This window comes from Anolis carolinensis, chromosome 3, assembly GCF_035594765.1.
Source record: "Anolis carolinensis isolate JA03-04 chromosome 3, rAnoCar3.1.pri, whole genome shotgun sequence".
In the NCBI taxonomy this organism is placed as follows: Eukaryota; Metazoa; Chordata; class Lepidosauria; order Squamata; family Dactyloidae; genus Anolis; species Anolis carolinensis.
The window spans coordinates 283,389,372-283,402,374 of NC_085843.1; the positions used below are offsets into that span (position 1 = coordinate 283,389,372).

General features: G+C 46.3%; 1 protein-coding gene across 1 annotated transcript in view; it reads right to left on the reverse strand.

The window, feature by feature from the left end:
• LOC134297956 (uncharacterized) overlaps nucleotides 1-12,385 on the reverse strand; it is a 28,354-nt gene extending 15,969 nt beyond the window's left edge. Inside the window, exons 1-2 of the mRNA XM_062976994.1 lie at nucleotides 12,376-12,385; nucleotides 8,456-10,681 (exon numbers count right to left, since the gene is read on the reverse strand). Of these exons, the coding sequence (XP_062833064.1) occupies nucleotides 9,630-10,681; nucleotides 12,376-12,385 (1,062 nt within the window). The 3' untranslated portion in view covers nucleotides 8,456-9,629. The remainder of the gene's footprint in view (nucleotides 1-8,455; nucleotides 10,682-12,375) is intronic.
• Between the last annotated feature and the right edge of the window lie 618 nt (nucleotides 12,386-13,003).

Genomic DNA, 13,003 nt, shown 5'->3' on the forward strand with positions numbered 1-13,003 from the left:
TGTATGTATGTGTGTATGTATGTATGTATGTATAGATAGATAGATAGATAGATAGATAGATAGATAGATAGATAGATAGATAGATAGATAGATAGAAGGAGGAGGAGGAGGAGGTGGTGGAATAGGGATTCTGAGCTTTTCAGTGTCCCAGTTTGCAATGTCTGCAGAGTATATTTTTAAAAATAGCATGCTGTCACTCTGTGTTTGCAAAAGCCGTGGGTCTAAGACGGCACTTGTCATGGTTTTCAAAGCCTGGCTCTGGGAAGCACAGAGGTGCCTTTGTTCTGGGAGGGAGACTCTTGGGAGGGAACAACCTGGTCCTGCCTTGGACCTGACGGCCTCCTGGTGCAAGGAAGCTCCTCAAAGGAGAAGAAGGGACTCGATGCCACAAAGGAAGGAAGGAAGGAAGGAGCCAGCCGTTCTGCCTCTCGGTCTCTTACCTGCTGCCATCATCCCCGGCATCCCTTCTTGGCCTCCAAGGCAGCTGCTCTCCAAGGAGGAAGAAGCAGCAAAGATCAAGGCCAGGATTACCGTGGATTTTCGCTGTCCGGTTTGCTTCCCTGCCTTTGCTGTTGATCCCACACAGCAGCATCAGCGCATGATTCCAATGCACACTCTCACAGCATGTGGCCTGCCTTCTTCCGGCTGCTGCAGAGACAATGCGCTCTCTTGTGGCTGCTGCGCACCATGAAGACTTTGAGGACTCTCAAAGTTTGGAATCCCAAGACTTTTTTCGTTGGCAAAAACACAGCACACCAGCAAAAATGTGCAACAGGGTTACCGATGACGCTGTCGCACCAGGAAGATGCCCATTGGGAAGGAGATTCAATCCCCCAAAGGACAGGATCCGTATCCAAAGTGACCTCAACAAATTGGAGAGCTGACTGGGCAAAACTATCCAAATGAACTTCAACAGGGAGAAATGTATGGTGCGGAACGTATTGCGCCAAATTGCTATATGTGTGTGTGTGTGTGTAAAGAAATCCTTGCAAAGTTGGTATTCAAAAGATCTCTGCAAAAGAGCTCAGCCTTTTTGCAGAGGCAAAGCCACGCCTAAAACAATGTATCTGTTTGCTGGCAGATGGCTGAGATTGTCAGTTGGGAATTTGAGCTTCAAGAGAGAGCACAGGAAAGAAAGGCTCTCTAGCTACGGTCAAGTAGTAGTTTGAATATGCTGTGCTGTATATATTGAATGCTGATTGATTAGTTATTGATCTTATGCAACTACATGGACATTGTACGATTGCAGAACTGTTTTATATTTCAACTCAACAAGCAAGAGTAAAGTTCCTTCATTCTGTTTAATTCCTCTGCCTGGTGTGAGTTTTCTTTGCACATGGTGTTAACTGGACGCTACTGGTTCCACTATACACTCACCTGGTAACAGAACTTAGGTTGAGGAAATGAAATGCACAAATGTAGGATGTGTGCATGTGAAAGGGTTCTAGGAGTCTTGGTAGACCACAAAGCTTTTTTTTCCGTGTCAGGAGCAACTTGAGAAACTGCAAGTCACTACTGGTGTGAGAGAATTGGCCATCTGCAAGGACGTTGCCCAGGGGACGTTGACTGGATATTTTGATCTTTTTTACCATCCTTGTGGGAAGGTTCTCTCATGTCACCGCATGGAGCTGGAGCTGATAGAGGGAGCTCACCCCGCTCCCCAGATCCGAACTGCCAACCTTTCAGTCAGCAGTCCTGCTGGAACAATCGCGCCATCGAGGGCTCCATTATTATTATTACATTATTATTATTTTATTATGACACAGCAAACAAGACAGAAATGCAGGATTTCGTTTCACAAAATCACAAGTCGAACACTTCCCAAGTGTCTAGGACTGTGTGATGTATTTTCGGAGGATGCGCGCAGATCCCATTATCATCATCATCATCATCATCATCATCATCATCATTATTATTATTATTATTATGACACAGCAAACAAGATAGATATGCTGGATTTCGTTTCACAAAATCACAAGTCAAACACTTCCCAAGTGTCTAGGACTGTGTGATGTATTTTCGGAGGATGCACGCAGATCCCATTATCATCATCATCATCATCATCATTATTATTATGACACAGCAAACAAGATAGATATGCTGGATTTCATTTCACAAAATCACAAGTCAAACACTTCCCAAGTGTCTAGGACTGTGTGATGTATTTTCAGATGAAGCGTGCAGATCCCAGTCGGGTGGCCTTTTGCAGTTGGCAGATCGTGATTTTGTCAATGTCTATTGTTTCCAAATGCCAATGTCTATTGTTTCCAAACGGGATCTTTTGGCACGGCACCCAATGTGCCCATCACCACATCATCATCATCACCATCATCATCATCATCATCATCATTATTATTATACTATTGCAAATCAGACTGGGACACTGAGCTTATCGGCGCTCTCCCCGGGTTGAATTCGAACCTGGCAGCCTTCAGGTCAGCAACCCAACCTCCGGGTCACAAGGCTTTAACCCACTGTGCCACCGAGGGCTCCAGACCACAAGCTGAACATGAGTCAAAAGTGTAATGCAGCAGCTAGAAAGGCCAATGCCATTTCTAGGCTGCATCAATGAGAAGTCACAGTCCAGTGCTACCGTATTCTGTGTTGGTCAGGCTTCTCCTGGAATAATAACCTTGTGTGCAAAGCAATCAAGAAGGACATTGATAAACTAGACTGTGCCCAGAAAAGAGCAACCAATATGGTCAAAAGTCTGGAAATGAAGAAGCTCTCGGAGGAGCTGAGTAGGTTTAGCTTGGAGATGAGAGCTGTTTGGGGACAGAAGAGTCATGTTTGAATATTTGTAAGGCTGTCCCATTAAAGATGGGACTAAGCTTGTTTTCTGCTATTCCAGAGACAAGGACACAATGGAGTAATGGGTTCAAATTGCAGGTAAAGGAATTCCACTTAAACATTAGGAAGAACTTCCTGATAATAGAGCTGCTTGAAAGTGGAATATGCTGCCTGGGAATGTGATGGAGCCTCCTTCTCTGGAGGTTTTTGCACAGAGGCTGGATGGACATCTGTTGGGAGTGCTTTGATGGTGTCTTCCTGCATAGCAAGGGTTTGGACTGCATGGCCCATGAGGGTCTCTTCTAATACTAGGATTCCACGATAAGAGTTCTGACCAACCTCAAAGGAACAAATAATAATAATAATAATAATAATAATAATAATAATAATAATAATAATTCCGTAGCCCACTTGTCGATGGATGTCCAGAATCAGCAGCATCCACCGCGGTCCTTTTTATCCTGGGCGACGACCGAGCCAGTATAGACTTCGTTTGGGTTTGATTCTCCATAATGCTAATGGGTTTGAACCAGAAGAAAGTGTGGCGCTTTTGCAAGAATTTGAGGAACCAGCACTTGAAACATCTGTTGAACCACCAGGAACTTTGACAGCAAGACAACAAGAGCTCAAGGATAAGATCATGGCTCATGCTGCAGCAAATGCAATAAGACAGCGGCTCCCAACTCTAAAAACAGTGCCCAAGAGAAACCTGGCGCCTCTCATGAAAGATGTGAATGCAGCACTCTCCACTGTCCAAATAACATCAATTGAACAAACAAACCAGTTTGCCTACAGTGCAGCAGTGATAGTAACAGAAGAACTTGGGCTCCTACAACCAAGGCAGCCCCAAAGAAAATCGACTGGAAAACCAAAGTGGAAGGTCAGGCTAGAGTTGAAAATCAAGAAACTTAGATCAGATGCAAGTAACCTGAAAAATATGAAAGAGAGGAAACTGAAGAATGACAAAATCAAGCAATACCTGATCCGAAAGTACTGGCTGAACACCAGAAAAATTGAAGAAGCTTTGGAAATCGTGAAAGAACAAATTACAGCAACAGCCAGAAAAATTGAAAGGTATGAAGCCAGAATCATCCAGTACAGACAAAATCAACTGTTTCAATCAGACCAAAGACGGTTCTACCAGAGTCTGAACCAAACAACAGACACAGTAACCATAAAGCCAGAGAAAACTGCAACAACAAAGTTCTGGAAAGAACTTTGGGAAAATAATAAAAACTACAACAAAAACGCTGGGTGGATAAAGGAGTTTGAAGGAAAATTCTCACAGAACAAAATGGAACTGATGGAAACAACAACTGAAATGATCAGCAAACGAGTGCAAAAAGTCAAGAACTGGACATCGCCTGGTAGTGATCAACTTCATGGATTTTGGCTCAAACATCTGATTAGTTTACATGGAAAAATGGCCCAACAATTCAATGAGATGCTGCAGAAAGGAAGTATCAGTGAATGGCTAACAACTGGAAGAACATACCTGATACAAAAGGATCCAGCAAAAGGAGCAGCACCAGGAAACTACAGGCCAATAACGTGTCTGCCCACTATGTTTAAACTACTGACTGGCATCATAGCTGACAGAATTCAAGACTATCTTGAAGAAAAAAACATCTTGCCAGATGAACAGAAAGGCAACAAACGGAAAAGCAGGGGCACAAAAGACCAGTTATTGATTGACAAAATGATTCTGGAGAACTGTAAGAGCCGAAAAGCTAATCTTCACATGACGTGGATTGACTACAAAAAGGCCTTTGACTCACTCCCACACAGCTGGATCATCAAGTGCCTGGACGCCATCGGGATTAGTAAAAACGTTGGCACCTTCATTGAAAACATGATGGAGCACTGGAAAACTGAACTGTTTGTTGGAAATGAAAGCTATGGACTTGTCAACATCAGGAGAGGAATTTTCCAGGGAGATTCATTGTCCCCTCTGCTTTTCATTATTGCCATGATCCCTCTGTCAACAATCTTACAAAAAACAAATCTCGGCTACCAAACATCTAAGAATTCTCACAAAATTTCACATTTGATGTACATGGATGACCTGAAGCTATATGGGAAAACGGAAACTGAAATCCAATCTCTGACCAACACTGTCCGAATTTTTAGCACTGATATCAACATGGAGTTTGGTTTGGACAAATGTTCGACAGTGGCATTGAAGAAGGGAAAAATCATTGAAAGTGAGGGCATAAATATGCCTAATGGCCAAACAATAAGGTGTCACCAGCCAGAGGCCTATAAATATCTGGGCATATTACAGCTGGACAACATCAAGCATGAACATGTGAAAACTGTGGTCAGTAAAGAATACACACAAAGGGTCAGAAAAATTCTCAAAAGCAAGCTCAATGGAGGCAACACCATCAAGGCCATAAACACCTGGGCCATACCTGTCATAAGATATACTGCTGGCATTATAAACTGGACACAGATGGAACTGGACAATTTGGACAGAAAAACAAGAAAACTCATGACCATTCATCATTCACTGCACCCTCGCAGTAATGTTGACCGGCTATATCTGCCTAGAAGATCAGGGGGCAGAGGACTCTTGCAAGTAAAACAAGCAATCAAAGAAGAAGAACATGCCCTGGCAGAATATGTCAAGCAAAGTGAAGAACCTGCTTTGATTGAAGTCAAAAATCAGAAACTCCTCAAAGCACAGCAGACAAAAAACCAGTACAAGAAAACCACACTACAAACTAGAGCTGACAGCTGGCACAACAAAACACTGCATGGAAAGTTCCTTGACAAAATTGAAGGAAAAGCTGATAAAGAGAAGACCTGGCTCTGGCTCACGAATGGGACCCTGAAGAAGGAGACAGAAGGCCTGATCCTTGCAGCCCAGGAGCAAGCCATCAGAACAAATGCAATCAAGGCCAAGATCGAAAAATCAGCTGATGACCCAAAGTGCAGACTGTGCAAGGAAACCGATGAAACCATAGATCATATCCTCAGCTGCTGTAAGAAAATTGCACAGACAGACTACAAACAGAGGCACAACTATGTGGCCCAAATGATTCATTGGAACCTATGCCTCAAGTATCACCTCCCTGCAGTTAAGAACTGGTGGGATCAAAAACCTGCAAAGGTTGTGGAAAATGAACACGCAAAGATACTGTGGGACTTCCGAATCCAGACTGACAAAGTTCTGGAACACAACACACCAGACATCACAGTTGTGGAAAAGAACAAGGTTTGGATCATTGATGTTGCCATCCCAGGTGACAGTCGCATTGAAGAAAAACAACAGGAAAAACTCTGAAGTTCAATCTTGAGGTCCTGATAGCGGCTTAGTTTTTCCTGTAGTTTTTCTTCAATGCGACTCTGGCAGAAACCAGTGCAGGTGGTCCCAGTGGTGATGGGCACACTGGGTGCCGTGCCAAAAGATCTCAGCCGGCATTTGGAAACAATAGACATTGACAAAATTACGATCTGCCAACTGCAAAAGGCCACCTTACTGGGATCTGCACGCATCATCCGAAAATACATCACACAGTCCTAGACACTTGGGAAGTGTTCGACTTGTGATTTTGTGATATGAAATCCAGCATATCTATCTTGTTTGCTGTGTCATACAATGTCGTTGTGTCAATAATAATAATAATAATAATAATAATAATAATAATAATAATAATAATATGTAAAGCAAAGTGAAGAACCTGCTTTGATTGAAGTCAAAAATCAGAAACTCCTCAAAGCACAGCAGACAAAAAACCAGTACAAGAAAGCCACACTACAAACTAGAGCTGACAGCTGGCACAACAAAACACTGCATGGAAAGTTCCTTGACAAAATTGAAGGAAAAGCTGATAAGGAGAAAACCTGGCTCTGGCTCACGAATGGGACCCTGAAGAAGGAGACAGAAGGCCTGATCCTTGCAGCCCAGGAGCAAGACATCAGAACAAATGCAATTCAGGCCAAGATTGAAAAATCAGCTGATGACCCAAAATGCAGACTCTGCAAGGAAACCGACGAAACCATTGATCATCTCCTCAGCTGCTGTAAGAAAATTGCACAGACAGACTACAAACAGAGGCATAACTGTGTGGCCCAAATGATCCATTGGAACTTATGCATCAAGTACCACCTCCCAGCAGCAAAGAACTGGTGGGATCACAAACCAGCAAAGGTCGTGGAAAATGAACACGCAAAGATACTGTGGGACTTCCGAATCCAGACTGACAAAGTTCTGGAACACAACACACCAGATATCACAGTTGTGGAAAAGAACAAGGTTTGGATAATTGATGTCGCCATCCCAGGTGACAGTTGCATTGACGAAAAACAACAGGAAAAACTCAGCCGCTCTCAGGACCTCAAGATTGAACTTCAAAGACTCTGGCAGAAACCAGTGCAGGTGGTCCCGGTGGTGATGGGCACACTGGGTGCCGTGCCAAAAGATCTCAGCCGGCATTTGGAAACAATAGACATTGACAAAATCACCATCTGCCAACTGCAAAAGGCCACCCTACTGGGATCTGCACACATCATCAGAAAATACATCACACAGTCCTAGACACTTGGGAAGTGTTCGACTTGTGGTTTTGCGAAACGAAATCCAGCATATCTATCTTGTTTGCTGTGCAATACAACGTCGTCGTGTTGATAATAATAATAATAATAATAATAATAATAATAATAATAATAATTTTATTTCTTACCCACCTCTCCTAGTAGCTTGAATAATTAATTACTGAATAATTAAAAATATATAAGGTAAAGGTAAAGGTTTTCCCTGGGGGTTGGTGCTCATCTCCATTTCTAAGCTGAAGAGCCGGCGTTGTCCATAGATGCCTCCAAGGTCATGTGGCCGGCATGACTGTATGGAGCGCTGTTACCTTCCCGCAGGAGCAGTACCTATTGATCTACTCACATTTGCATATTTTTATTTTTTATTTATTTATCTACTACATTTATATCCCGCTCTTCTCACCCCGAAGGGGACTCAGAGCAGCTTACAAACCAAATGAACATACAATATATTATTAGTATAGCACAATATAAGCATTAAATTACTATATTTGTACTATATCATTATATGGTAATATTATTAGTAATATTACATTTAATATACAGTAGAGTCTCACTTATCCAACATAAACGGGCCAGCAGAATGTTGGATAAGTGAATATGCTGGATAATAAGGAGAGATTAAGAAAAAGCCTATTAAACATCAAAATAGGTTGTGATTTTACAAATTAAGCACCAAAACATCATGTTATACAACAAATTTGACAAGTAGTTCATTACACATTAATGCAATGTAGTAATTGCTGTATTTACGAATTTAGCACCAAAATATCATGATATATTGAAAACATTGACTACAAAAATGTGTTGGATAATCCAGAACGTTGGATAAGTGAGACTCTACTGTATATGTTTTTGAACTTCTAGGTTGGCAGAAGCTGGGGCTAACAGCGGGAGCTCACTCCGCTCCCTGGATTCGAACCGCCAACCTTTCGGTCAGCAGGTTCAGCAGCTCAGCAGTTTAACCCGCTGCTCCACCGGGGGCTCCAAACACATAAATATTGTTAAAATACCACAAATACACATATTAAAATGTATTCCTATAAAAGATACATATTAAAATATGTTTCTATAAAATACATATTAAAAAGTAAGGTGGGATACTTACACAAGACAGCGCCGGCGGTGAACAGCGAGGCCTCCCCGGTGTCGTGCAGACTTCACGCTCACTTTTGCACGGCTGTGCACCATCAAGGTCGCATTGCACTGGGAAAAAGGCCACTCACTGCAGCAACACAGAGGTGGGAACAGGTAGGATGGTTCTTGCAACAAGCCTCAATAGCGCACACACGACTTATGGGGGTTCATAACACAAGGAGAGACGCAATTGCACAGCTCAGCCGGAAGCAGAAACACGACAGGGCTAACGCTGCAGCTTGTCTTATGCCACATGCCACTATCGTGGAGCGCTGATACTTGCAGAGGAGCAGTTGTGAAGCTTTTGAAGAACAGAGAGCAGGTATTAAAACTTCTTTTTAAGTTGGAAATAGGAGGTTCTGAGATGCGCCGCTAAAGCAGACAACTACGTTCCTCAAGCGAAGCTGCACTAGTGTGACGCACAAGGAAAACGGATCGTTGAAGACCGGTGCAACGTTCTGAAAAGGACTGACAGCTGATCACACGAGAATGACTGAGAGAGAAAGACAGCTAGGGGGTAATAAGAACCGCTTGCATATTGCTTAGAGGCTACATTTCCTGCTGCGAGGAGTGGCAAAAGGCACCTGCGCCAGAAAGTTCGCGACGGCAAAAGTCCTTGCTGCAGAGTTGTAAAAGTCCGCTAATTGCCAAAAAGGTTCCAACCTGGCAAACTAAGAAGATTTGGGGCTCACTTCTTTCGGATCTACGTCCTTTACAGAGAGGCTACATTTCCTGCTGCGAGGAGTGACAAAAGGTACCTGCGCCAAATCTCCAGAAAGTTTCGACATTCGTGACAACAAAAGTCCTTGTTGCAGAGTTGTAAAAGTCCGCTAATTGCCAAAAAGGTTCCAATCTGGCAAACTAAGAAGATTTGGGGCTCACTTCTTTCGGATCTACGTCCTTTACAGAGAGGCTACATTTCCTGCTGCGAGGAGTGACAAAAGGCACCTGCACCAAATCTCCAGAAAGTTTCAACATTCGCGACAACAAAAGTCCTTGTTGCAAAGTTGTAAAAGTCCACTAATTGCCAAAAAGGTTCCAATCTGGCAAACTAAGAAGATTTGGGGCTCACTTCTTTCGGATCCACGTCCTTTACGGCTACATTTCTTGCTGCAAGGGGTTGCAAAAGGCACAAGGACTTTTCCTTATGCCGAAGGGAGGTTGAGATAGCCACGACGATGGATGATGGGGTTTGCTTCTTTGGGCTCCCTCGAAGGCCGTTTGCCCCGGTTTAATCCAGCCGCAACCGTGGCCTCCCGGTGGCCCCGGCCCCCCTCCTGCACCCCCCACCCGAAGCCCCCCAACTCCAGCGGCTGCCCCTCCTGCACCGCCTGCCGCAGCCCCCCTTCCTCTTGCTGAGACCCCCGGCCCGGACCCCCGGCCCTTTCCTGGAGGGCCGAATGCCGCACCGCTTCTTGTCCCCCCCAGCGCCACCTCCGGGGCCACAGGGCCCGCTCCGGGAGTGGCCGGCCCCAGAACCTGGCCTCGGCCTCGCCGTGGGGCTGCTGCTGGGCCCAGAGGCCGACCTCTTGCTCCGCCACGCCCAGGCCGATCTCCCCGAAGCCCGCCTGCTCCTGGCGGCCCCCCAGCGCCAGGCCCCGCTCCTGCCCCACCGCGGAGACCCCTTGGCCCTCCTCTTCCTCGATCAGCAGCACCCCACTCTCCTCCTCCTCCCCCCAGAGACTAAAGGCTCCCCACTTTCCTTCTTCTTCCTCCTTCTCGTTCTCTTCCTCCGGGGGATGCTCTTCTTCCACCCCACACCGCTCGGACCCCCCGATCTGCCCGGCTTCCTCTTGGACCCCGAACCCGCTCCCCGCCCGCCGCTCCCCGGCCCACTCCACTTGCCCCGCCACCGGCAGCCTCGGCCGTGCCTCGCCTCCTTCCGCCAGCAGGGGCCGCTCTTCACTCCCTTCCTGAGGATTCTCAGCTCCGGGGAGCCACCACGAAGGAGGCCCCGCTCCCTGCTCGGCCCCGAAACACCCCCACTCGGGCCCCGCTCTCGCCTCCCGGTCGCCCGAGCCCGGCTTTCTCTGGGGCCCGCCCTCCTGCACCCCCCGCCCCCAGGCCTCCTCCTGGACCCCCACGGCCAAGCCCAGCGCTTCCTGGACCCCGCGGCACAAGCCCAGCGCCTCTGGCTGGCCAGGCAAAAGACCCCTTGGCCGACCCGGGCCGACCCTCACCTCCGGGGTCCGGATGGCTCACGGGGAAAAGACTGTCCCCAAAGCCCACTCTCGGATCTGCCCCACACCTCCGCCTTGCTTGGCTAGAAAGGTTGAGGGGTGTCGCCTGCACCCCAACTTCTCCCTAATGCCAATTCCCACAGGACAGATTTGGGGGTTCACCTGTACCCCAACTCCTCTTGACACAAGCACCACCACTTTGATTTGGTTTTGTGGGGAGTCACGTGTACCCCAACTTCTCCCAACACAAACAATACTCACAAGACAGATTTGGGGGTTCACCTGCACCCCAACTTCTCCAGACACAAATACCACTCACTTACTTTGCTCAAAATGTATTTGGAGGGAGTCACCTGCACCCCAACTTCTCCCAACACAAACAATACTCACAAACAGATTTGGGGGGTTCACCTGCACCCCAACTTCTCCCAAGACAAACAATACTCACAAACAGATTTGGGGGTTCACCTGCACCCCAACTTCTCCCAACACAAACAATACTCACAAACAGATTTGGGGGGTTCACCTGCACCCCAACTTCTCCCAAGACAAACAATATTCACAAACAGATTTGGGGGTTCACCTGCACCCCAACTTCTCCCAACACAAACAATACTCACAATCAGATTTGGGGGTTTGCCTGTACCCCAACTCCTCCTGACACAAGCAATAATCACAAACAGATTTGGGGGTTCGCCTGTACCCCAACTCCTCCTGACACAAGCACCACCACTTTGATGGTTCAACAGATTTTGTGGGGAGTCACCTGTACCCCAACTTCTCCCAACACAAACAATATTCACAAACAGATTTGGGGGTTCACCTGCACCCCAACTTCTCCCAACACAAACAATACTCACAAGACAGATTTGGGGGGTTCATCTGCACCCCAACTTCTCCAGACACAACTACCACTCACTTATTTGGCTCAAAATATATTTGGAGGGAGTCACCTGCACCCCAATTTCTCTCTGATCCCACTTCTCACAAGACAAACACTGCAGGACAGATTTGGGGGTTCACCTGTACCCCAACTTCTCCTGACACACGCACCAGCACCTTGACGGGTTCAACAGATATTTTGGGGAAGTTACCTGTAGCCCAACTTCTCCCAACACAATACTCACAAGACAGATTTGGGGGTTCACCTGCACCCCAACTTCTCTTAACACAAACACCACCCACTTATTTGGCTCAAAATATATTTGGGGGTTCACCTGTACCCCAACTTCTCCCAATACAAACAATACTCAAAATACAGATTTGGGGTTCACCTGTACCCCATCCCCCCCCAGACAGAAACACTTGGCTCAAAATATATTTGGGGGAGTCTCCTGTACCCCAACTTCTCCCAACAAAAACAATATTGAAAATACAAATGTGGGGGTTCACCTGCACCCCAACTTCTCCAGACACAAATGCCACCCACTTACTTGGACCAAAAAATATTTGGGGGAGTCACCTGTACCCCAACTTTTCTCAAAACAAACAAGACTCACCACACAGATTTGTGGGTTCACCTGCACCCCAATTTCTCTAGACATAAACACTACTTGCTTACTTGGCAGAAAATATATTGGGGGTTCACCTGCACCCCAACTTCTCCAGACACAAACAATACCCACTTACTTGACTCAACAGATAATATTTGGGGGGCACCTGCACCCCAACTTCACAAAACCCCAGTCCTAACACAAAGCCACCCTTTTACTTTTCTCCATGGTTGTGGTAGGGTTATTTGAACCCCAACTTCGCTCCATCATCCGCTCTCTGCAGACAAACAACAAAAGCTTGCTTAGCTTAAAGGATTTAGGGGAGTCACCTATACCCCAACTTCTCCCCTACACGAACACTACCTTAGGTGAACTGGGGTGCTCTCTTGCACCCCAACTTCTCTCCAACCTCCCAATGTCGTCAGACACACAAACACTATGTTTACTTGGCTGGACAGATTTGGGGGTTCCCTTGCACCCCGACTTCTCTACCTTGTTTGGACAGATTGGGGATCAGCTGTACCCCAACTTCTACGCCCCAATTTCTCTCCAACCTCCCAACGTTGTCAGAGACAGAAACACTATCCGCTTACTTGGCTGGGTGGATTTGGGGGTTCACTTGCACCCCAACTTCTCTACCTTGTCTGGACTGATTAGAGGGGTCACCTGTACCCCAACTTCTCCTGCACCCCAACTTCTCTCCAACCTCCCAACGTCGTCAGACACACAAACACTATCTGCTTACTTGTCTGGAGGAATTTGGAGTGCTCTCTTGCACCCCAACTTCTTGTCTGGACTGATTAGAGGGGTCACCTGTACCCCAAATTCTCCTGTACCCCAACTTCT